The sequence below is a fragment of the Chaetomium globosum genome, genomic scaffold, assembly GCF_000143365.1.
Source record: "Chaetomium globosum CBS 148.51 scaffold_6 genomic scaffold, whole genome shotgun sequence".
NCBI lineage: Eukaryota > Fungi > Ascomycota > Sordariomycetes > Sordariales > Chaetomiaceae > Chaetomium > Chaetomium globosum.
The window spans coordinates 751,026-772,671 of record NT_165981.1 but is presented as its reverse complement, the minus strand read 5'-3'; the positions used below and the strand labels follow the sequence as shown (position 1 = coordinate 772,671).

At 57.3% G+C, this 21,646-nt stretch overlaps 7 protein-coding genes across 7 annotated transcripts; 4 read left to right on the top strand and 3 right to left on the bottom strand.

Annotated features, from left to right (window-relative positions):
• Positions 1-79: 79 nt before the first annotated feature.
• Positions 80-2,158, bottom strand: CHGG_08588 (uncharacterized protein; the record flags this gene model as incomplete). Its single annotated transcript, XM_001226514.1, has 1 exon — positions 80-2,158. One exon carries the CDS (start codon positions 2,156-2,158, stop codon positions 80-82), a length of 2,079 nt encoding a protein of 692 aa, XP_001226515.1.
• A 1,736-nt stretch (positions 2,159-3,894) lies between these two features.
• Positions 3,895-9,541, top strand: CHGG_08587 (uncharacterized protein; the record flags this gene model as incomplete). Its single annotated transcript, XM_001226513.1, has 5 exons — positions 3,895-4,028; positions 4,095-4,510; positions 4,638-5,606; positions 5,699-8,270; positions 8,383-9,541. The coding sequence occupies 5 exons, from the start codon at positions 3,895-3,897 to the stop codon at positions 9,539-9,541; spliced, it is 5,250 nt and encodes a 1,749-aa protein (XP_001226514.1).
• Positions 9,542-9,928: 387 nt separating this feature from the next.
• On the bottom strand, positions 9,929-10,916 carry CHGG_08586 (uncharacterized protein; the record flags this gene model as incomplete). Its single annotated transcript, XM_001226512.1, has 3 exons — positions 9,929-10,174; positions 10,512-10,614; positions 10,786-10,916. The coding sequence occupies 3 exons, from the start codon at positions 10,914-10,916 to the stop codon at positions 9,929-9,931; spliced, it is 480 nt and encodes a 159-aa protein (XP_001226513.1).
• A 2,232-nt stretch (positions 10,917-13,148) lies between these two features.
• CHGG_08585 (uncharacterized protein) lies at positions 13,149-13,934 on the bottom strand (the record flags this gene model as incomplete). The annotated part of the gene is made up of 2 exons (XM_001226511.1): positions 13,149-13,714; positions 13,787-13,934. 2 exons carry the CDS (start codon positions 13,932-13,934, stop codon positions 13,149-13,151), a joined length of 714 nt encoding a protein of 237 aa, XP_001226512.1.
• A 594-nt stretch (positions 13,935-14,528) lies between these two features.
• On the top strand, positions 14,529-15,665 carry CHGG_08584 (uncharacterized protein; the record flags this gene model as incomplete). Its single annotated transcript, XM_001226510.1, has 2 exons — positions 14,529-14,751; positions 14,923-15,665. 2 exons carry the CDS (start codon positions 14,529-14,531, stop codon positions 15,663-15,665), a joined length of 966 nt encoding a protein of 321 aa, XP_001226511.1.
• A 647-nt stretch (positions 15,666-16,312) lies between these two features.
• On the top strand, positions 16,313-17,893 carry CHGG_08583 (uncharacterized protein; the record flags this gene model as incomplete). The annotated part of the gene is made up of 3 exons (XM_001226509.1): positions 16,313-17,372; positions 17,434-17,654; positions 17,735-17,893. The coding sequence occupies 3 exons, from the start codon at positions 16,313-16,315 to the stop codon at positions 17,891-17,893; spliced, it is 1,440 nt and encodes a 479-aa protein (XP_001226510.1).
• Positions 17,894-18,564: 671 nt separating this feature from the next.
• Positions 18,565-19,964, top strand: CHGG_08582 (uncharacterized protein; the record flags this gene model as incomplete). Its single annotated transcript, XM_001226508.1, has 2 exons — positions 18,565-18,754; positions 18,868-19,964. 2 exons carry the CDS (start codon positions 18,565-18,567, stop codon positions 19,962-19,964), a joined length of 1,287 nt encoding a protein of 428 aa, XP_001226509.1.
• Positions 19,965-21,646: the final 1,682 nt, after the last annotated feature.

The following is a 21,646-nucleotide window of genomic DNA, read 5'->3' as shown; positions in this document are numbered from 1 at the left end:
AGGCAGGTATTCAAGAAACTACCGTTACTAAACAAGCCACCAACGATTACCATTACTCAACTCCCCCTTTTCCAATCCACTAACCATCAACCCCAACACAATACGCCTCCCCCAACCAATAATTCGTCGCACAATCGCTACTCACCGCCGGATTCCACGCCAAAAACTGCGTCAACGTAATCCCCGCCTGACTCGCCATCGCCGTGCAGGTCAACCCATCCGTCACAAGCGCCCACTTGTTGCAGTTGGTTGGCGAGCCGGACATGGTCGGCCCAGGCGGCGTCGGCTTGGCCGACACCGTCGTAGGTTTGGTCGTCGTCGTCGGGGTGGCGTCCCCAGAAACGCCGACGCAGTAGGCTTCGCCTAGCCAGTAGTTGGTCGAGCAGTCGGAGCTTACAGCTGGGTTCCAGGCTAGGAATTGCGCGAGCGAGATGCCCGCTTGCGAGGCCATCTCGGTGCAGGAGAGGCCGTCGGTGACGAGGGACCACTTGTTGCAGTCGGCGGGGGAGCCGGTCATGGTTGGGCCCGGTGGGGTGGGTTTGGCGGTTGTGGTGGGTTTTGTGGTGGTTGTTGGCGTGGAGGTGCCCGCGACGCCAACGCAGTAGGCTTCGCCTAGCCAGTAGTTGGTCGAGCAGTCGGAGCTGACGGCTGGATTCCAGGCTAGGAATTGTTCGAGTGAAATACCGGCTTGGGAGGCCATGTCGGTGCAGGAGAGGCCGTCGGTGACGAGGGCCCATTTGTTGCAGTCAGCGGGCGAGCCGGACATGGTTGGGCCGGGAGGTGTTGGCTTTGTGGGACCGGCGGTGGTTGTTGTGGCGGACGCGGTGCCGTCGTCGCCCGAGATGCCGACGCAGTAGGCTTCGCCGACCCAGTAGTTGGTCAAACAGTCGGAGCTCACAGCCGGGTTCCAGGCCAGGAATTGCGCGAGAGAGATGCCGGCCTGGGAGGCCAGGTCCGTGCAGGACAACCCATCCGTCACGACGATCCACCAGTTGCAGTCTGCGGGCGAGCCTGACATGGTTGGGCCCGGCGGCGTCGGGGACGTGTTGGACGGGTCGGTGGTTGAGGTTGCTGTGGCGGTTTCTGGGTTGCCCTTTTGGACGTACCACGAGCCGCAGTAGCGGACGCCCTTTTCGAACGCGCACGCCGAGTCCAAGACGTTGCCGAGGCCGGGGTTCCACAAGCCGAACTGCTCTAGGTCGACGTCGTACGTTGCCGCGGCGAGTTCGCAGTTGCTGGCGAAGCGCGTGCCGGTGAGGTTGTACTGGTAGTCGTCGCCGGCAAAGTAGTGCACGCAGTCATCGCGCGTGCCCGTGGCATCGGGGAGGGGCGTGTACAACCGCGTGTAGGGGGACTCGGTGGCGTCGGGACGCTCGGTGTAGGGGATGCCGGTGAAGGGCGCCGAGGGATCCAGGGTGATAGTGTTGTAGCCGGGGCGGCCAATATAGGTGTTGATATCGCCCACCACAGCGACGCAATAAGACTCCAAGGCGAAGAGGTTGGTGCAGTTTGCATTGACGGCTGGGTTCAGGAAGAGGAAGTCGGGGAGGGTGATGCCGAACTTGATGGCAACGAGATTGCAATAGTCGCCTTCTTGAACCGAGTACCACCGCCCACAAGGCTTGTCGGCACCCCCGGAGCCGTCTGCTGCGTCGGTGGGCTTGGGGGCCGCGGTGGTGGGAGTAAGAGGGGGCAGGCCGGAGGTATCACTAGGGATCACGAACTTGCGGCCGGGAGTGTCGACGCAGATTTCAGAACCGTTCATCTTGGAAAGGTTTGCGCACCCGTAGCTTATGGAAGGGTTCCAGGCAATGAGCTGCGTCTCGGTGATGTTGGCCGCCGCCGCCACGCCCTCACACGTCGCATTGGTAGGGACGGTGACGGTGGTGCACTGGTTGGTGATGCAGAGAGAAGTGCCGGCGGCAGGAAAGTTGGTGCAAAAGGCCTCCAAGTCATTGTCGGCCAGCAGCCAGTCCGTGCCAACGCCCTGGCTTTTGGATATGGTGTAGCAGTCGTCCGACGCTAGAATCGTGTAGGTTGAGCCCTCGCACACCTTGGCTGTCGGAACCGGGGCCGCAGTGAAGTAGCCGATGGTCGTTGTTACGACGGGGCGCCCCGAAATGCTGCAACTCGCCGTCATGCTTTCGTACAGCGACATGCTGGCCGCGATGGGCCCGTCACCGTACGGCGATCCCTGGCGCATCCGCAGCCGCTCGGCCCAAACAGGGGTCACAGTCGTCGGGTTTTATCTGGTCCGTGACGTTGCTGATGTAGTTGAAAGGGCTGATACCGGGGTCCGAGAAAGCCGCTGCCAGGGCTGCAACTGGTCCACAGTAACGCCCCTCGTCGTCCTTGAGGCAAGCATTTTGAAGGTAGTACTGCAACGCCCCTGGAACATAGACAGCCGCGGCCTCGACCTCAAGATCGACCGTGATGGTTTGGTTCCCGCACCCGGATTGTACCGATGATCGCCATGTATCAAGGGCGGATGAGCAAGCGGTGGTGCAGATGCGTGATAATGACGCCGGTGGGTAGAAGACATCGGGACGGAGATCCCTCACCAACGGGTCGCAGGCTGTAACGTCGACGGTCAGGGCATTGGTACACTCTGAGGTGAGTGTCGAGGGAAGACTGTCTGGATAGAGCAGCACCGTGGCAGATGCCGTTGATACAAGTCCGACAGAGAGAAGCACGTCGACGAGGAAGGTCTGCATCATGAAGGTCATCCGAGCCCAAGCTTTACAGCGGATAGCCTTGGGACCTTGGATAAAGCAAGTCAGTGAGAATGACTGCTTTGAGAGGGGGGCGGGAAAGATGGAGCTCTTCGTGTGGTTCAAGGCAGCATCCCATCGAAAGAAGGGCGTCCTTCTTGGGGCAGGTTGTCGAGTATCTTTTGGCCGCTTTCATGAAGCATGCAAGAATGGAAGCTTTTCATTCGGCCGATATCTCCGTCTCCTTTCCCGTCCTTTGGCGCCTTTCCTGCAGGGTGGTGGATGCCACACCTTTTTCAGCTCCCATCAAAGTGAGCAAGGGGTAGTGGTGCCGTCGTGCCGTACCTCGCGCCTTCGACCCCAGGGGTAAAAAAGGCCATGTGAACATCGACTAGCCGCTAGCCTGGAAAGAAAAGAGAGGCTAGTCACTAGTCTATCTTTTCTTTCCATTTCGGTTAACTGCAATACCACCCGCCCTACATTTTTAACTCATGTTCCAACGGCCCCCAACCAACAATTCTGCATCCGACCACACCCCCATTGATCCTCCCGAAAAGATTCGGGCAACACAACCAGGGTGATGATTTGAGGCTATATCAAAATTCAGGGGCAATTCCGACGAACTTTCCGTACCTTGCATGAGTGGGTACCTTAGTGTTCTCATAGTTTGCCCCTTGGAAATGCAAAGCACAAATTCCTATAACTAACTACGATTATGGTAAGTTCTTGAAATGGGCCTGCCTCCGGCAATAGAGAGGCTAGGTACTTATTCCCACTCAATGACTCGGGGACTAGTTTGGCGTGTCCCCCATTGCTGGCAGAAAGAAAGACCGTATAATTACCGATCACACAATTTATCGAATGCACTGATACCCACGGAGTCCTGCTTACGCGCACACCTGCCCCATCGGGCGTCTCTCGTGCCACGATGGACACTTGATATTACCCTCAGTTACACGAACGCGGACCTGGACTGCCGTCTGTGCCGAGAGGAGGGACTAGTGAGGCCTGGTGTGGTCCATCGGAGTTAGAGTAGCAGTGAATCCCGCGTAGCGTTAGTGGTAGGTAGTATGTACCCAGGTACCGACTCAAAGAGCCATCTTATACAAGATGCGGCGGCAACTTGCTGCCCTGCAGCTCGTAGGGATTCCCGTGCAAGGCACAACACCCGTGACGGACGGCCATGCGGTATCCTATTGTTCTTGCTCTCCTTTGCGGGGGGAGGCTCGCCGAGGCCTTGCCCTGGCATCAGGCAACGGATCATTCTGCTGTTCCCGCTGTCGCTGATGTGCCCAGAACGTGTCGAAATCCCGTGTTGTAAGTGTCTCGTCGCCCCTTTTTGAACTATCGTATCAGGCATGATCTCATTGCTAATCACCGCAGACCATTTGACTACTCAGCCAAGGTCAGGCGCGAATATGAGCTGCCGCTGTGTCGGGATGGCGACGAGAAGCTTGGGATAACCCCGTTTCTCGGCGCCATGGACGCGCCGTCTCTGCTTAGCGGCCGAGCCACGGTTGATGACTACACGTGCGCACCGGACCGACCTTGCGCCAACAAGGCTTGCTGCCCCAAGGCCACGCTGTCGTGCAACTACGGCGAGGAGGCGTGCGGCACGTCGGGCATCTCGCCCAACGAAGTCTGCTGGTCCAACTGCGATGCTAAGTCCGAGTGCGGTAAGGACGCCAAAGTGCCTGGCCAGGAATGTCCGCTCAACGTCTGTTGCGGCAAATGGGGCTTTTGCGGCATGACCGAGGATTACTGTGACAAGGAAGATCATGGTGCCACTGGCGGCTGCCGTAAGTCAATCTTTTAGCGGATAGGAGTCATCTTGAGTCGATTTACTCCCAAGACCACGCGCATGTTTTCGAACTCCCCCTAGAACCACATACCTACAACAGGAATAATTTAGCTAACATTGGGCAGAGTCCAACTGCGACCAACCTGGCCCCAAGAACAAAGCCAGCACGCAGGCCCGCGTTATCGGCTACTATGAGGGCTGGCGAGCCGACAGCGCGTGTCAGGGCATGGGACTCAACGACATTCCCGTCAACTCGTTGACCCACCTGTACTTTTCTTTTGCTTCCATCACCCCGGACACGTACAGCATCGCGCCCATGGAAGGCATCGATGGGTCTCTGTTTTCTAAATTCACCAACCTCAAGAAGAAGAACCCCGCCCTCAAGACCGTCATCGCCATTGGCGGATGGACCTTCAACGACCCAGGCCCGACACAGAAGGTATTTAGCAATATGGTGAGCACGGCGGAGAATCGTGAGACCTTTATCGACAACCTGTTCAGCTTCCTGCGCGAGTACGCCTTCGACGGCGTTGACTTTGACTGGGAGTACCCCGGCGCTGATGACCGCGGAGGTGTCGAGGCCGACGGCAAGAACTTTGTCACATTTCTCAAGGAACTCGACGCCGCCAACAAGAAACAGCCCGTCAAGTACGTAGTTTCGTTTACGCTGCCTACCTCATACTGGTACATGCGCCACTTTGACCTCAAGGCTGTGGACCACGTCGACTTTGTGAACGTCATGTCCTACGACCTGCACGGCGTTTGGGACGGCAAGAATCCCATCGGCCAGAAAATCTACGGCCACACCAATATCACCGAGATGAAGCAGGCTTTTGATCTCTTCTGGCGCAACGACGTCCCCGCCAACAAACTCAACATGGGCCTCGGGTTTTATGGCCGTGCCTTCCAGCTCCAGGACCCCTCGTGCAGTAAGCCGGGGTGCGGTTTCAAGGGCGGCGCCACCAAGGGCGGCTGCAGCGGGGAGTCAGGCATTCTGAGCTACCGCGAGATTATGGCCGTCATTGATTCCAAAAAAATAAAGCCCGTACATGACAAGAAAGCGGGCGTCAAGTATATTACGTGGAACAACGACCGTATGTCAATAACTTTTGTCCATCCCCGCCTTTCTGCCCCCCGGACTGCCCCTGAAACGCTTAAGAAAAGTACGGCTAACATTGCTGGACAGAGTGGGTATCATACGACGACGCCGACACCTTCAAGCAAAAGAAGGACCTGGCCGCGGATCTAGGGCTGGGCGGCTACCTCATCTGGGCCATCGATCAGGACGACGAGCATTTGACGGCACTGCAGGCCGTCATCTCGCCCAAGAAACTAGGTGACTTGGGCGCAGCCAGCGACAAGGACGATTGGCAATCTTCCAACAAGCATTGCTATATCACATCCTGCGATGGCAACTGCGACGCCGGCGACATCAAAATTACCGACCAACCCTGCGGTGAAGACGACAAGCGAAGCAAGCTCTGCTGCCCGTTATCTGGGGCCCCGGATCCCAAGGAGTGCACATGGCGTGGCAATCCCACCTTGTGCAACGGGCACTGCCATGACGACGAAGTCATGATGGAGATGAACAAGTGGGGTGACGGCGGTGGGTGTAGTGACGGCAACAAGGCCTACTGCTGCAAAAGCCCGCTCGCTGCGGAAAACACGTGCTACTGGACCGGCGTCGGCGGCTCCTGCAATGGCGATGACCTACCGCTGACGTTCTCGGGTACCGTTCTGACTATCTTGGAAGACGTGGCCAAGGTCATCCTCCGCGTCGTTGGGCGCGCCTATCCTCTTACTGCGCTGGCAGGAGAAGCGCTCCTCCTGGTGCTAGACGAACTCGACCTCGACACAGACAAGTACTACTGCTGCCCAAAAGAAGACATCCCCAAGTGGAAGAACTGCGACTGGTTCGGCAAGCCCGGCAGCTGCTATGACGGCCATTGCCCGGACATGACTTACGCCCAGCTGACGGACAGCTACTTCGGCGGCGGCGAGACGTGCGGCTGGCAGCTTTCTCGCGTGCGCACCTTTTGTTGCGAGCCGGCCAAAGACCCCTTGTTTCTGCCGGTGCCGCTGGGCAACCTCTTCGAGAACCCCCCTGAGGGTGAGAGTGTCGACACTGACTTTTCCCTCGAAACGGACAAAGACTCGGACAGTCAGCAAAACCCCAACGACGCGGCCTTCCAGTTTGTCGTGCTCGCTTCGCCTGAGGAGCTGCAGGTCTCACTCGACAAGCGTGACGGCTCCCACTGGGACATCTTCTCGGGCTGCGATTCGGCCATCGGTGAAGACGGCCCGCACACGGTGCAAATGGTATGCACAGACTTCTCCGAGGGCAGCAACTGCCACAAGATCAGTCTCGGACACGGCGTCCCGGGGACCATTTTGCAGATGCCCCCCGGGTGCGGACCTGGGAAGTACGCCGTTGCGAAAGACATGGTCCCAACCTCCGACCCGGCAAAGACCATTCTTCCGCGCCACCTTGAACACCTCTCGGCCGCCCACACCGCAGTGGTCTACGATTTGACTTTTGACTACGACTTTACCCGCGTGCGCCGCGACCTCGGTGACACCCAGATGCGCATCGACTTCAGCAACCAAGACGACTACTGGGACACCATCGTGGCGGCGGCCGGAAACACCAAAAAGAAGATCAAACGCTCCCTCGCTGACACTGGGGGCAACCACGCCCGCTGGCTTGAAGAGGAATTCCGCGACGACTACCATTTCGGCACCCTCTCTCGCCGTGATCTCGAGGAGCGCTGGTTCGGCTCAGGCGTCCTCGACTGGCTTGCCCGCCTTGTTAAGCCGGAAATTAAACGCGAGTTCACCTACAACTACAGGGACACGTTGACAGCCAAACTCGTCGACGAGACGTGGCAATGCAACCGCAACGGCGTTGACTACGAGGGCCACATTCTTGCCCAGGCCCTCCTTAAAGTAAACGTCGCGACCAGCTTCGGTTTCACTTTGATCGTAACAAAACTGACGCCGCCCTTGGACATTTCCCAAAGCTACCTGACCTTCTACAATAAGGGCGAGATTACGGGAGTGTTGACACTCGAAGCTGTCGCCAAGTTTTCCTTTCACAAATCGGAAGTCATCTTGAACATCCCTTTCCCGGGCGCCTCGTTCAAGATCCCGGGAATCGCCACCATAGGTCCGCAGCTGACGGTCGAGGGGAGCATTGACGCCTCGCTCACCCTGGCGGGCAAGGTGGAAACACGGCTTGAGTTCGCCAACTGGGAGGTTCGTCAAGTGCTTCCCGACAATGGGGACAGCAACTACACGCCCAAGGAAATTGGTGACGGTGACCCGGACCTCAAGCGTACCGGTGACAACAAGGACCTGGACGAGCCCAACTTCTATGCCGGCGTCCAGGCTCTCGGTGACGTGACGGCCAAGATCTCGGCGGCGGCCGAGTTCGGTATCCGCTTCGACAAGCGCTGGGACATTGATCCGGCCGCCGCGGCTATTGTGGCCGAGGCTAGCGTCATGCTGAAAATGGGCGCCGGCATCTCCACCAAAGACACCTGCCCCTTCACATTTGGGGTTGATGTCGGCGCACGCCTGTTTGCACGCGCAACGGCACCAGGATTTGGGTGGCCGGGGGCCGAGGTAGCCATCACGCCGGCTTATAATAAGCCCATCATCGACGGTGGCAGGTGTCCAGGCCTGGGACCCCTCCCGACCAAGCGTGACTTGACTCTTCTCACGATCGAGGCCAACGACACCAGTGGTCATCGGGCATGGTCATAGCCACACCCACAACAGCCGCGCCCTGGCCAAGCGAGCCTCCGTCTGGGGCCCGGTACTCAGCGTGCCCGTGGGGGACTACTTTTGCCCGCCCGAATCCGATGACAGCGTCGGTCCAGGCACCACATGCTCCCAGATTGGTTATGCCTGGCCAGAATCGAGTGAAGATCCCGAAGACTCCTCGCTTCTCAGGCGCGGCGGGACTTTTGGAAAAGTTCTCGAAAAACGGGCTAGAAAGGAAGTCCACATTTGCGACCAAACTTTCACCTTCCTATACCCGTCAAACAGCGTCGCCAAATCAAAGGGCAACCTTCCTTACGGGTTTACCACCACCGACTGCGCCGACTTCAACTTCGACGCTCTCGGCATCAACGGCGTCGCGGGCGTTTCTTACGACACCGAACATGTTCTTGAGGCCCAACTCATCAAACTGTTCTTTGATGAGGTCGACCATGACAATTTCAACGGCTTCCCCCACCCGGATCCCACTCAGCCGGCGACCACGCGACTCGGCTTCTGTGAGCTTGTTAATGTGCTCTGGGACATAAACCCCGTTGTAATCCCAAACCTCGAAAGCGCGTTTACCGGCCAGGCCCTGAGCCCCTATGAACAGGTCGTCGCCCAATTCCCCACCACAACATGGAAGGTGGACGAGTACGTCCGCCTCGAGAAGAACATCAACTCGCCGGCCAAGGCCAACGCATGGGGCGACAACCAAGTCGCCGACTTCGACAAATGGATCGGCGGCGACCCCAACGACTACGGCAGCGACGTCAACCTGGACACCCCCGTCTACACGGGGCTGATCACCACGCTCGAGGGCGCCGAGAAGATCATGAAGTCGATGCGCGCCATCCTCGGCTCGCGGCTGTACCACAACCACCCCACCATCATGGCCATCCTGCGGGCGCAGAAGGCGCGCGTGGGCGAGGTGCTCCGGCGGCTCGACACCGAGATCCTGCCCAACAACCCGCCGCAGGCCGGCTGGACGCCGTGGGCGCCGATGGGGCTCAAGGACAAGTGGGACGCGTTCATGAGGGGCAAGATGGCCTTGGCCGTGACCAAGTCCGACAAGGTGCTCAACGACATCCTGCCGCGCATGCAGGTCCAGTGGGCCACCCAGGCGCATAGGGACGCAGCGGCCGACGACAGTAACGATACGCAGGCGGAGAGGCTGGTGAAGGCGAGGAAGAGGAGGCTGATTAATACTATTGATGCCTTCGCCGAGGCTTTGAGGTTGGCGCCGCCGTGGCAGTGGGCGTTTTAGGAGAGTTGTTATGTATGTACGTGTATGTGCCACGATAGGTCAGGGGGTTCATGTTATCAGCTGTACATATATAATTGAGTTCGCCAGCTTATGTTTCATCACAGGCCATATTTATTCCGTCAGTGGTCGAGTAAGACTGATTTCCCCGATACTCCATGCTGGGTCTTAGAGGTAGTAAGCCCCTCGGTGATACCACCAATGCGGTTCCATAATAGCACACTCTCAGTAGATCGAGACAGATAGGATCCGCACAAAGACGCATGAAAGTATTGTAGGGCAAAGTATCGTAAGGCGATTGGCCCAGGCTCTCATCAGTATCATACATTTGACTGATGCTTGGAGAAGGAAGAATCCTCTCGGGGCCATTGATACAGCTCGTCCCGGGCCTTATCCCCGAAATGTGCAACCACCATCGCGAATGCGCAAAGTGTGAACTAAGCAACTCAATGGGGTGTATACAAAGAAGACTGGAATGGCCGACTCTTTCCAGCCTCCATCGCCGGTACGGTTTGCAATCAAATCAGCGGTGGCAGGTTTACAGGGTCTTTGGACATTCGTGCCGGAGCCGGCCCCACTCCGGTCCGGGAACGTCTCGCGGGCGCCGGGATGCCGGCCCCACCTTTCCGGACTGGCCTAGCCAGGCACTGCGTGGGCTTAAGCCACGCAGTCTGACGCCCACGCAGTTACATCGCTCCCTGTTTGTTTGTTTCCTACCTCAGTTTTCCATCCCCAAGAAACACAGTTATCCACCGTTCCGCTCTTCCTGTATTCCACAGAACGAAACAAGTTTTCGGGCGGCAAAGTCGGGGTTACAATTAAACCGGGCATATTGGTTTGGAGGCAGTCGACTTGCATGGAGGCAGTCGACTTGCATGGAGGCAGTCGACTTGCATGGAGGCAGTCGGCTTGCATGGAAGTGATCGACTTGCATGGCCACGGCCCAATCACGGTCGAGGCGAGGAAGCCTTACGGCATGGGAACTGCACATCGACACCCTCCACCCTCCATGCTGCAGCTCTGCAGCCTCTTGCGTGGGGTGGATGCAGCCAAGAACAAAGAGGCTGTCATCTGCGCTGAGGGTCGAGGGCTACTTAAAGTCACATTTTCCCGCCCAAGCTCTTGAATTCGGGCACACCAAAACACACAACAATCAGTCTGCAGCGACAGGCCGGTCAGCCGTGCAGACCGGCCACGCTCTCCAGTCCGTCTTCCCCGTCCCTTCTTTAGGTTTCACCACCGCTTACATGTGTTGCATCTCTAGGGAGGTTTCAAATTTTAATCGTTCGCCCGCGGGGGCATTCCCAGCCCCCGCTAAGTCAGCCACATTCCGTGGCAATGGGTTGGTAATCACAACGAAGAACTTCTTCATGGCCATGGTGCGCTTCCTTTTCTGGGATTCGTCCAAGACGGTGCAATTTTAGCTCCGGGACACTCCGCCTTGACATTTCCGGCCCATGGCCAGGAAGAAGTTCTTGTTATCGATTGCTTTGGGGGGGAATTGGAGGGTAGTGGGACCTTGGGAAGATTTCGAGATCTTCTCCGGTTCGACGATCTATCACACGTCGAACCGGTCGTTAGTTATCCAAGTTTTTCGGCCGACCTTTCGGCACCTTTTAATGCGCTGCCGCCACATCCCAACGAGGCTTTCGACGCGAGCTTCGCCCTCGCACTCGGGCAGTCGGCCTCGCCTCTGACCAACACTTTGACTTCCGCCTGGCCTGGGGTGTCTTATCCCACTCAGCCTTGTCCACCATCCAGTCTGGTTCCCGCAGCAGCGGTTCCGCTTCCTGCTGTACCCGTTCAAGCGCTGTCACCTGGTTTTCCCTCCGCAATCGACCACAGGTGCAACTTTCAGCAGACAACCTTCAACGGGTCGCCATTGGACGATTGGATCGACTTCAACAACGTCCAGGCGATGGCCAGTTCAAATGAGGCCATCTTGAACGGAGATCAGCTCGCCCGCGGTCTGCAGCTGTGGCATCACTCATCGACCTCAGTGCCGTCCAGTCCAACATCTGGCACCGGTTCCACGCCACACTCAGTCAGCCACGCCACTTCCAGTCTGGCTTCGTCGAACTGCGGCAGCAGCCCGAGGTCAATGGACCAGACCAACTCGAAGCCAAGTATGAGGGACTCATTTTCCTGTCGCCGGTGCCCGAAGAAATTTAGCAACCAGGTGAAACGCAACCGCCACGAGCGGCTGCATGAAAAGAAATTCCGCTGTTCTATTCCTGGGTGCGATCAACGATTTTCTACGGCATCGGACTTGAAAAGGCACCTAGACACCTTGGCACACGGGGGGAAGAAAAGATTCCAGTGCTCGAGGTGCCAGATGCGATACAGCCGAAGGGATAACTTACAACGACATGAGAGCGAGGCTCACAACGTGAGCTAGCTCCAGAAGCGAGGGCAATTAGCCCTCGACTCTAAGAATGGGAATGGAAACTGCCCGCGGCCCCGTTCGAACATTGCCCGACCGGGCCCGCGAGTAGTAGCGTCGCCGGCGTCCCCGATCCTCTATACCCTTCCGCCCCCCAAGCCTAACCTCTCAGTGACCCCAGATACCACCCATTCCCGACTTCGCTCCTGACCTCCGATCTACCACAACGAAAACCGATAGTATCTGGGGCCACTAGAGATTTTGTCTGCGGGGCGGAATGGTATAGAGGATGGAGCCCGCCGGCGACATTACCGGTTCGCGGGCCCGGTCGGGCAATGCCCGAACGGGGCCGCGAAAAGGCTTCGATCTCATTGAGGAAGGTTCCTATCAAAAGTCGGGAGGAACCGACTAGCTATCCTGTATCTAAATACGGGCTTAGTTTAATGAGCAAGGTGTATTAGAAACTTGTGCGCTCGTTTATTTGGTATTACGGCCTCGGACTATCACTGGCCTACCAAGAACCTCGCGATTGTACATGTACACGATGGAAAAGTTATACACACATCTGACAGCCACTCCATGCTCATCCATCCATCCATCCACCCCCCCACAAACATTAAATGCCGACCAAACCAAACCACCAGACCTCTCCAGCACAACCCATCAAACCAACGTCTCATTCCACGGCCGCCAACTCTGGTCATTAAACGTCGGCATACACTTGACCAAATCCGGCGGTGGCAACCACTCCACCGGCGTCTCCTCCCCCGTCTCCCTCGCTACCACCTCCGCCGTAAACCCCTTCAACCTCTTCACCGCCTCCCCCGCCCCCTCCTCATACTCCAAACTCACACTCGGCACCACCATAATCCTCCCCCACCCCTCCCACCACAAATCCTTACAAAACAACTGCGGCTCTCCCTGCTGACACTCCCCCTTTTCCCTCCGCCCCCCCCGAAACCCCACCCTCCCCTCCACCACCGGCGCCGCACGTCCCCACCACCGGCCCCATTCCAACAAAGCAAACACCTGAAACGGCTGCTTTCCCCGCCTCATACCGCCCTTTCGCAACGGGCTCGTTCCAAAACCAGATCCCCCGCACGTGACCAACTGACCGGGTGTCGGGCGGCACGTCGGAAGAACAAATCGCCCGTTGGGCGGCGCGCGCCCACGTACACGTCGTAGAAGACGGGGGTCGTGGCGTGCCGGTCCTGTGGAGCGCGCAGATCAGGTCGTATGGATGGTGGTGTTCTTGGTTGAGGAGCTCGAGGAGGTGGTCAGCGCAGAGAGCCACGTAGTCGATGAAGCCGATGATGGCCGTGGGGTTGGTGGTGAGGGGGGCCAGGGCGAGGTTGCGCAGGTGGGCGAGGGTGGTGAAGCGGTCGGCGCCGGAGGCGAGGGGGTCGGCCGGGGGTGTGGAGGGTGAAGAAGGTGCGGATGGAGAGAGTGATGAGCGTGGGTTCGAGGGCGGCGAGGAGCTCGGCGAGTGCCGTCGGGGGAGTTGCCTTCTACGATGGAGAGCGCGCAGTGCGAGGGGCCGAGGAAGCGGATGGCTTCGAGGATGCTGCTGAGGAGGCGGGGGAGGATGGGGAGGCAGTTGCGGAGGTTGAGCGCGAAGAAGTAGTGGATGGGTGGGTCGGATGATGAGGTGGTGGAGGAGGAAGGGTTGATTTTGAGGTGTTCATATCGGGATGCGTTGAAAGGCGGGCATTTGAGCTTGGGGAGGTCAGGGTTGAGGTTGGGGTCGAGGATGGCTTGGATATGTGCCGTCAAGTTCTCGCGTGTAAGTTTTGCTGACGAATTTAGTCAGGAACCGGGTGATCTAGCGCATATGCACATACGCATACAGGGACGGATACACGTACCATCTGGTGATACCGGGTAGGACCCGAGGTCGACGCTCTCAACCCGCGTCAGTGGCCATGCGCTGAAGTGAATGTGACACAGAACATAAAGGGAAGCAAACGACAAAACCGCAACCTGGGCAAAAATGATCAATCTTCGGCGAGCCATTTTACAGTCACACCTTGATGTCAGAATATGGTGCGGTACCGGGGACGGACCGACCCCAAAGCCGGCACTGAGGCGGGCTTCGCCTAGCGCAGTGATGAATGGAGGCTGGAGAAGTTCAACTCAGAGCTCGTTTCGCCAAGGTGGGAGGCGGTTAATTGTGCCGGCTACGCGCCAATAAACAGGGGTGTCGTTGGGGGCCGAAGAGCGCTCAAGGTTACACAGTACGAAGAGATCCCGGCTTACTTGAAATAACAGCTATTAACAGGCGCCTCTTTTGGCCTTGAGGCACTGTGTGGATGATACAAGGGCACCTGCACCGCGGCGGCACGGCCTCCCCTTCCACTTTGCTGCTGCGACGCGGGCTAGTCGACATGCCTCTGGGGGAACGAAGATTGCCGCCAGCAATGCGCTTCAAAATGGGGCCGTTCCCAGTTCGAGGATCTCCCCGAGGGCTAAGCCGACCAAGCCGATACATGTATATTCCCCAAGACCAGCGCCGTCAAGTTTCAACTCCGTCTTGCCGGCGGCCGGCTGACCGTCCCCAGCCCCTATTGAAAGACACTTTTTTTTCTTCTTTGTTTTTAATACGGCCCAATGCGTCTCTTGATTTTCTCGCTCGTGGCAGGCTCTCTCAATTCTATCAAGCTGGTACACGCCCTGGCACTCATCACCCCAGCGCCCCCTTTACCCACGACGCCCCCTGCCCAGCGCAGAGACACCGGCCCGGGGACTTCCACTTGTGGCTTCCTCGAGGGCGATCCATCAAAGCCCTTCGTTGCGCCTCAAGGCTTTAATTGCCGGCTCGACACATTGAACGGTATCTGGGGGGTCTGCCCAGTAGACGCGGAGATAGACACGCGATGCGGACTCGGCGCGTATTGCTTCGATGCCGGGCCATGCAGTACCGGATGTGGTCGCCCGAGCTTGAGTAATAATTTAAAGGTCACAACACGGACATGGTAAGTTGCAAGGGCGTCCACCTCTACAGTCTACGTCGCTCACACGTTGCTCAACCGCAGTTCGGGGAGAGATGGTAACGCAAGCGCCAAGTTCTGCTCGATGGCAGTGTTAATCGTTAACCCTGGCCTGTCCTTTGACTACATCGATTGTGCTCAAAGCCCGGGGGAAGCGACGTATTTCCTTACAGCCACGGCCTTTCTAGATGCGAGCGCGGTTATACCTTCGCCATCATCATCATCACCACCACCATCATCATCCTTAGCATCATCGTCCTCAGCATCATCACAGTCATCATCACAGCCATCATCATTATCGCCTTCTTCACCATCACGATCTGTCCCATCCACGGTGCTGTCGACCACGAATTCGTCACCTCTATCTGAGACCCCTCCCCCTACTCCCGGTCTTAACAGCGGCAACGGAGGGGATGGCGGAAGCAGCACCAACAATACCGGGGCGATTGTCGGAGGGGTATTGGGTGGTCTAGCGCTCGTGCTCGGTTCTGCCGTTGCCCTGGTGTATCTGCTCAAGCATAGCCGTGGTCGACGCGCCGAACATCAAGCGGATGAGGGAATGGACAGTTCATCGGAAACTGGCGGGAAACATGCAAGCGGGGGATGGGGGCCAAGCGAGTTGGGGGACAGTCGGTCAATACCAAGGGAATTGGACAGCCGATTAGTACCAGGGGAGCTACCAGCAGGCCACACAGTGGCACGGCCAGCTGTTCCCCCGGTAGAATTACCTGCGACCCCCGTGTTGCACGAGATATAACAGCAAGTTACGACATTCTATACCGAAGACACCACAATAACACCCCAATGGCAAGGTGAAACATACTTGGGTAATCAATCATCACCAGTTCTGCAGCGTGAGAAATTGATACGGCCCGATACGACGAGGTGTCAACAAGGAAGTTGGAATTTACACGGCTAGGCTATGGCATGATGCTCAAAGAGTCGAAAGCGAGAAAAGTCCAATCGTGCCCCCTCACCTCTTACATATACCCGGTCTTCCGGGCGCGAACTCGTGGAAGTCCTGTGCTTCAAAAAACACTTCGTCTCATATGATCCATACGTCAAACCTGCAATGGCAAAAGCCCCCTGGAGCTCTGAAAATCGCCCTATCCTTGCAGGGTTAAGGCGCAGACACCCCGTCTTGGGGATGTTTGGGCGGGCACCAATGACGGGCTGTGGTTTGAGACCCTGTCCCCTCCTCGTGACTGTCCTAGCTGAGCCAGCATATGCACGCTTGGCTCAGTTCAGCTACCGGCGGGGAGGCATGGCGGCTTTGCTTGAAGTATAAACAAACCTCTTGCCGCCAGTCGACTCTGACTTACTCCCTCCCAATCAATTAGTCTTCCTTGACCTCCATCACTGCTCACCTCATCGTAGCCAAATTGAAGGTACCTCCTGTTCATCATGTCAGGACACGGCCAGGGGGCCGAGTCGGCGCCGCTCCTCCCACGCATAAACGGGATCGCGCACGAAGGGGAAAGCGGCCGCAGTGGCTTCCACCCTCGCCACTTTTTCTCGGTACTATGGCGTAGCTCCAGCCAGATTTCAATGCTTGTCAACATCCTTTGGCCCTTTGTCCCCGTCACCATCATCCTACATTTCGTCACCGACGCTCCATTATGGACCTTCGCGACAAGCTACATCGGCATGGTACCCGCAGCCAACCTGCTCGGTTTCGCCGGACAGGAATTCGCGCGCAAGATGCCCAAGGTAGCCGGCATCCTGATCGAAACCACATTCGGCTCCATCGTCGAGATCATCCTCTTCATCGTGCTCATCGCCAACCACCACGACACCTCCCAGGGCGGCGGCGGCGGCAGCGACGACGGCAACCTAATCCCCGTCATCCAAGCGGCCATCCTCGGGTCCATCCTCACCAACCTGCTGCTCTGCCTCGGCCTGTGCTTCTTCTTCGGCGGCCTGCGCCACGCCAGCCAAAAGTTCCACGCCATCGTCTCCGAGGTCGGCAGCGGCCTGCTGCTGGTCGCCGCTTTTGCGCTGCTCATCCCCAGTGCCTTTTACTCGGCTCTCAAGTCTGAGGCCGCGCCGGATCCTGACCAGCCGCTGCTAGGCGCGCTGCATGAGACGTTCACGCGGGGCAAGCTGCAGACGGATGTCCTGCAGATCAGCCGGGCGGCGTCGATTGCGCTGATGGCGGCGTTTGCGCTGTATATCTGGTTTTGTGCGAGCAGCCAGCACAGTATTTTTGATGAGGTTATTGAAATGGATGAGCATCGTGATGCGGACCGCGAGGAGGACTTGCAGAAGCCCAAGTTTACCATGACTGAGGCTTTGGTTGCGCTCGCCGTGTCGCTTGTCTGCGTGACGTTTCTTTTGATCTTGCTGGTTGGTGAGATTGAGCATGTTGTGAAGAGTGGTGTGCCGGATCAGTTTCTGGGTTTGATCTTGTTGCCGCTGGTAGAAAAGGCGGCCGAGCATCTGACTGCTATTGATGAAGCCAGGGGTGAGTATTCAATTTGTCGCCCTTTCTTCATTGCAGTCTCGTTAACTCCCTTCTCATTTAGATGGCATGATCAACGTTGCGCTTTATCATTGCCTCGGGCCGTCCATCCAGACAGCTCTTTTCAACGCCCCCCTAGCTGTCATTATCGCATGGATCATGGGCAAACCCTTGGACCTCAACTTTGAGATCTTCATGGTTGGCCTTCTCGTCTTGTCGATTCTGGTGGTCGGAAACTTCCTCCGCGACGGAGAATCGAATTGGCTTGAGGGCGCACTCCTCGTGGTACGTATCATGGCCACTCCCTTCCATTCCGAGGCACCCGTGGCACACGATTTTGGATCAAGAAACTGACCGAATATCAGGTCGTCTACATCATCATTGCCATCGCATGCTGGTACTACCCGGATCCCGAGGTTGCAACCTCGAACAGTTTGGAAGGATCCGGCCTGGTAAAGGTCACCATGACCAGAGATGCACTTGAGCAACTTCAACAGCTTATCAAAGCGGGATTGGAACAGTGAAGAATGGCTCAACCAAAGTATCGGAAGCTGTAATACGGGGAAGCAGTGTGTTAATGGGACCCCTGCCTGGTCGTTCTGCACAAGTTCAAGCTATAGGGGTTAAGAGCCAGGGGACAGGGGCAGGCGATCGATTTCGGTTTACCGAAGCTGGTGATTTCAGAGATCCCTCTCCTTGCAAGAATCGTACTGAGCTTTTCAGTAAAGATAACCGCCGTGGTGAAACCGAACCCACCTACTTAATCGGTCTGGGCACGTAGAATCGGCCTTTGCTGCAGCCACCGGGCCGTAACGGGATGGAAGGGGGTCAGAATCAGGGTGTGACACGGGAGGCCCACACCACTATCACATCGGCGCGATCATCGCGGCGCAGCAGCGCTTAATTGCCTGCCGATGCGACGTTGCTTCAACTTGCTTGTCTTTCATCGATGCGTAAATATCATGATCCATCCATTATTTGTACCTCCAACTCGTTCTTTGCCCGTGGTTATGGGAATTCTTGGAATCAACGATGACCTCAGATGGAAACCAACAAACAACCGCATGTTTGTTAACTTGAAACGCGCCTTCAATGCTGCCTGATTTATTCCGGAGCATGCTTTTGAAGGACGCTACAGCGCGTCCCAATCCCCGCGCAACTCGATCGTTAAACCTCCTAATTACCACTCCTTACGATGAGGCGGCCTTCCCTCCTCATTTGGCCGACAGCATGCCTGCTACTCGTGGCCATCACTCTCTATGTTCGCCGTGATCGGTTCACTGGGACTCACTTTTCACCAACCGACCGTTTACAACCACACGTGGGAGGCAAACATTCATCGACACAAACCGGGAGTTTGCCCACCGCGACCAGTTCAGGACCGCGTGAGTCAGGGCATTACATCGTCACGCACATGATCTAACCTTGGGTCCTTGGCCAACAGTTGCCCTACCGTTGGGAACCACGGCGTTATATGTAAAGTCTATTATGAACACAGACAGCACCGCTCTCCCTCGCCTGGAATGCCCAAAGTTTGAGCTTTCGCGATACCAGCAGCTGCAAATACATGTCACCGACAACGACGCCCGCGAAGCCACAATTCGGTACTTCTTCGCTCTGAACCTCCGCCAATGTGTCAAACTTCTCCCGCGGCTCATCGGGAGTGTGGTCGAAGCCATGCGGTTCCTAGGCCCCAGACACTGCGCCCTCTCCATCGTCGAGGGCAACTCAAACGACGGCACGGGCGAGGTCCTAGCCGCGCTGCGCCCGGAGCTCGAGGCCCTCGGCATCACCTACTACTTCAGCACAACAACCATCAACCCCAAAAAAGGCGACCGCATCGCCGCCCTCGCCCAACTGCGCAACCTCGCCCTCCAACCCCTCCTCGACGCCACCGACACCGACAACCCTAACCAACAACCCATTCCCCCCACCTACAACCCCGCCACCACCACCATAATCTTCCTCAACGACGTGGCCATCTGCCCGGACGACATCCTCGAACTAACCTTACAACACAGCACTCTCAACGCCGACATGGTCTGCGCCATGGACTGGACCTACGTGGGGCGCGACCCGACCTTCTACGACGTGTGGATCGCGCGGTCGCTCGCGGGGGGCGACTCCTTCTTTGAGATCCCGCCCGACGGCAACTGGAACTCCGCGTGGAACCTGTTCTGGAACGATCCCGTGGCGCGCGGCCGCTTCGCAGTGCGGCAGCCGTTTCAGGTGTTTTCGTGCTGGAATGGGGCGGCCGTGTTTAGGGCGGCGCCGGTGCTGGAGGGGGGCGTGAGGTTTAGGAGGGCGAGGAAGGGGGAGTGTCATCAGGGGGAGCCGGAGCTGTTTTGTAAGGATTTGTGGTTTGGGGGGTGGGGGAGGATTGCGGTGGTGCCGGTGGTGAATTTGGAGTATTCCGATGAGGGGGGGCGGAAGATCAAGGAGGCGAAGGGGTACGCGTCGAAGTGGGTGGGTGCGTCGGAGTGGAGGGATGAGGGGATTGAGTGGCAGGCTGAGCCGCCGGAGAAGGTCAAGTGTATGGCGAAGTATGATGATCAGTTCTTTGAGGCTTGGAATAAGACGCAGCCGGGGACTTGAGCCGGTGGTCGAAGAAGGTGTTTGGCGTTGGTACAAGGGTAATCAACACATTCAGTCAAGAATCTCGGCGAGCTATTTCAAGAGGCCGGCAGAGGATGGGATCATGGGGAGGAGCTGTGCTATCTACACACGCCTGCATGAATCCGAGACCGGGTTGAGCAAAGGATGGGTTGACTCAGCTTACTCCGGCCGCATCGGTTGAGAACTGCCGCGTTGCTCGGGGACACACGGCAAAACAAGGCTTGATGGAATGCCGTTGTTGGGTGGCAAAAGACAGGTCGCCGCGGACATCGAGGGGTTGCACTTGGGTCAGGAAGGGAGGGCGGGTTGAACCCTCTGTTGATGGGAAAAATGGGCTGTACTGGGGCCTTCACGAAGGCCACAAGAAGTAATGAATTAACAGGATAGGTGATTGGCAATATAGTGCTGTGGTTTAAGGAACTCGGACAACAGATATCGCTTGCCGCCGCTAGGTATGACCTGTTAATTGAAGCACTTCGCTTTTTGCTTATAGCGATGACGATCCATCAATCGGTAGATACATGGAGACTAAGTTTGTGCCCTGACTTGTTCCGGTGTTCTTTCCCTTTTTCCCCCTTTCCATGGCGATTTGTCTCGGGAATTAGATGACGGCACCTACATTCGGCGCTCAGCTTGCCACCGAAAGTCCTGCCAAGGTGGTGACAAATTAACCACTTCAAGTACCAGCGCAGGAGACAATAATGTCATCCCAAGGTGCATCTCCCAACGATGTGCCGGAGGCTAACTCTACCTCAGCCGTAGTCAACACACAGCCCTCGGGGCAAGCCAAGCCTTCAACCGCCAACACCTCTCAAACCCGAGCCTCAAATTTTCCCCAAATCCGAACCCGATACTCTTGCCGACGTCATCATCGCCAACCCTCTAACCACCAAACAGACAGCCGAAGCTCTCCGCGCGGGTGCGCGTCCAACAACCCACCACAACTGACACCAATCTCCTCCCATCACCATCACCATCCCCTTCCCCATCCTCATGCCCATTGTCCCCACCACCAACCCAAAACAGCCCCTCCTTCAATCCTCTTCTCTTCTTCCACAACACCTCCACCCCCACCCCCAAGCATCTAATCCATCACCCCCCTCCTTTCCCCCCCACCCCCTGAGGCACTGGACCCATATCCACGCCGGGTCCGGGGAAATACACCGCCCTTGTCCGGAATCCCAACTCCCAAAAACCGACGTTCGGGGGAAGGTCTGGAGGGTTGTGGTGAGGTAGACAGGCTCGAGTAGTTGGGGGTGAGGGGATCGAGAGGGGAGGTGGTGGAGCGGTGAAGGCGGTGGTGTTCGACTGGGTGAGGAATGCTGAGAGTGAAAGAGTTGGGTGGGGGTTTAGGATTTGGATGCGTGAAAGTGAAGGTTCATGAAGCCGTTGTTTGGTTGGTTTAAACATGGCATTAGGTATTAGATTACCGCCGAAATTCCGAACTTATATACATGAATATCTCCGGATAGCAGCCTATGCAAATCGCTCCGCCCCTTGTTTTGTTTCTGCTGCGAGTGTTGGCGCCGGTTGGGCGGGTAGCTCGCCGGGTGGCGCGTGCATGAACATGTGGTTCGGCAGCGGTTGTCCTTGCATCGACGGGGTGGAGACTGCCCCGAGGTTTTGGTATGGCCCCGGCACCTGGACGGCCCCGGGCCGTA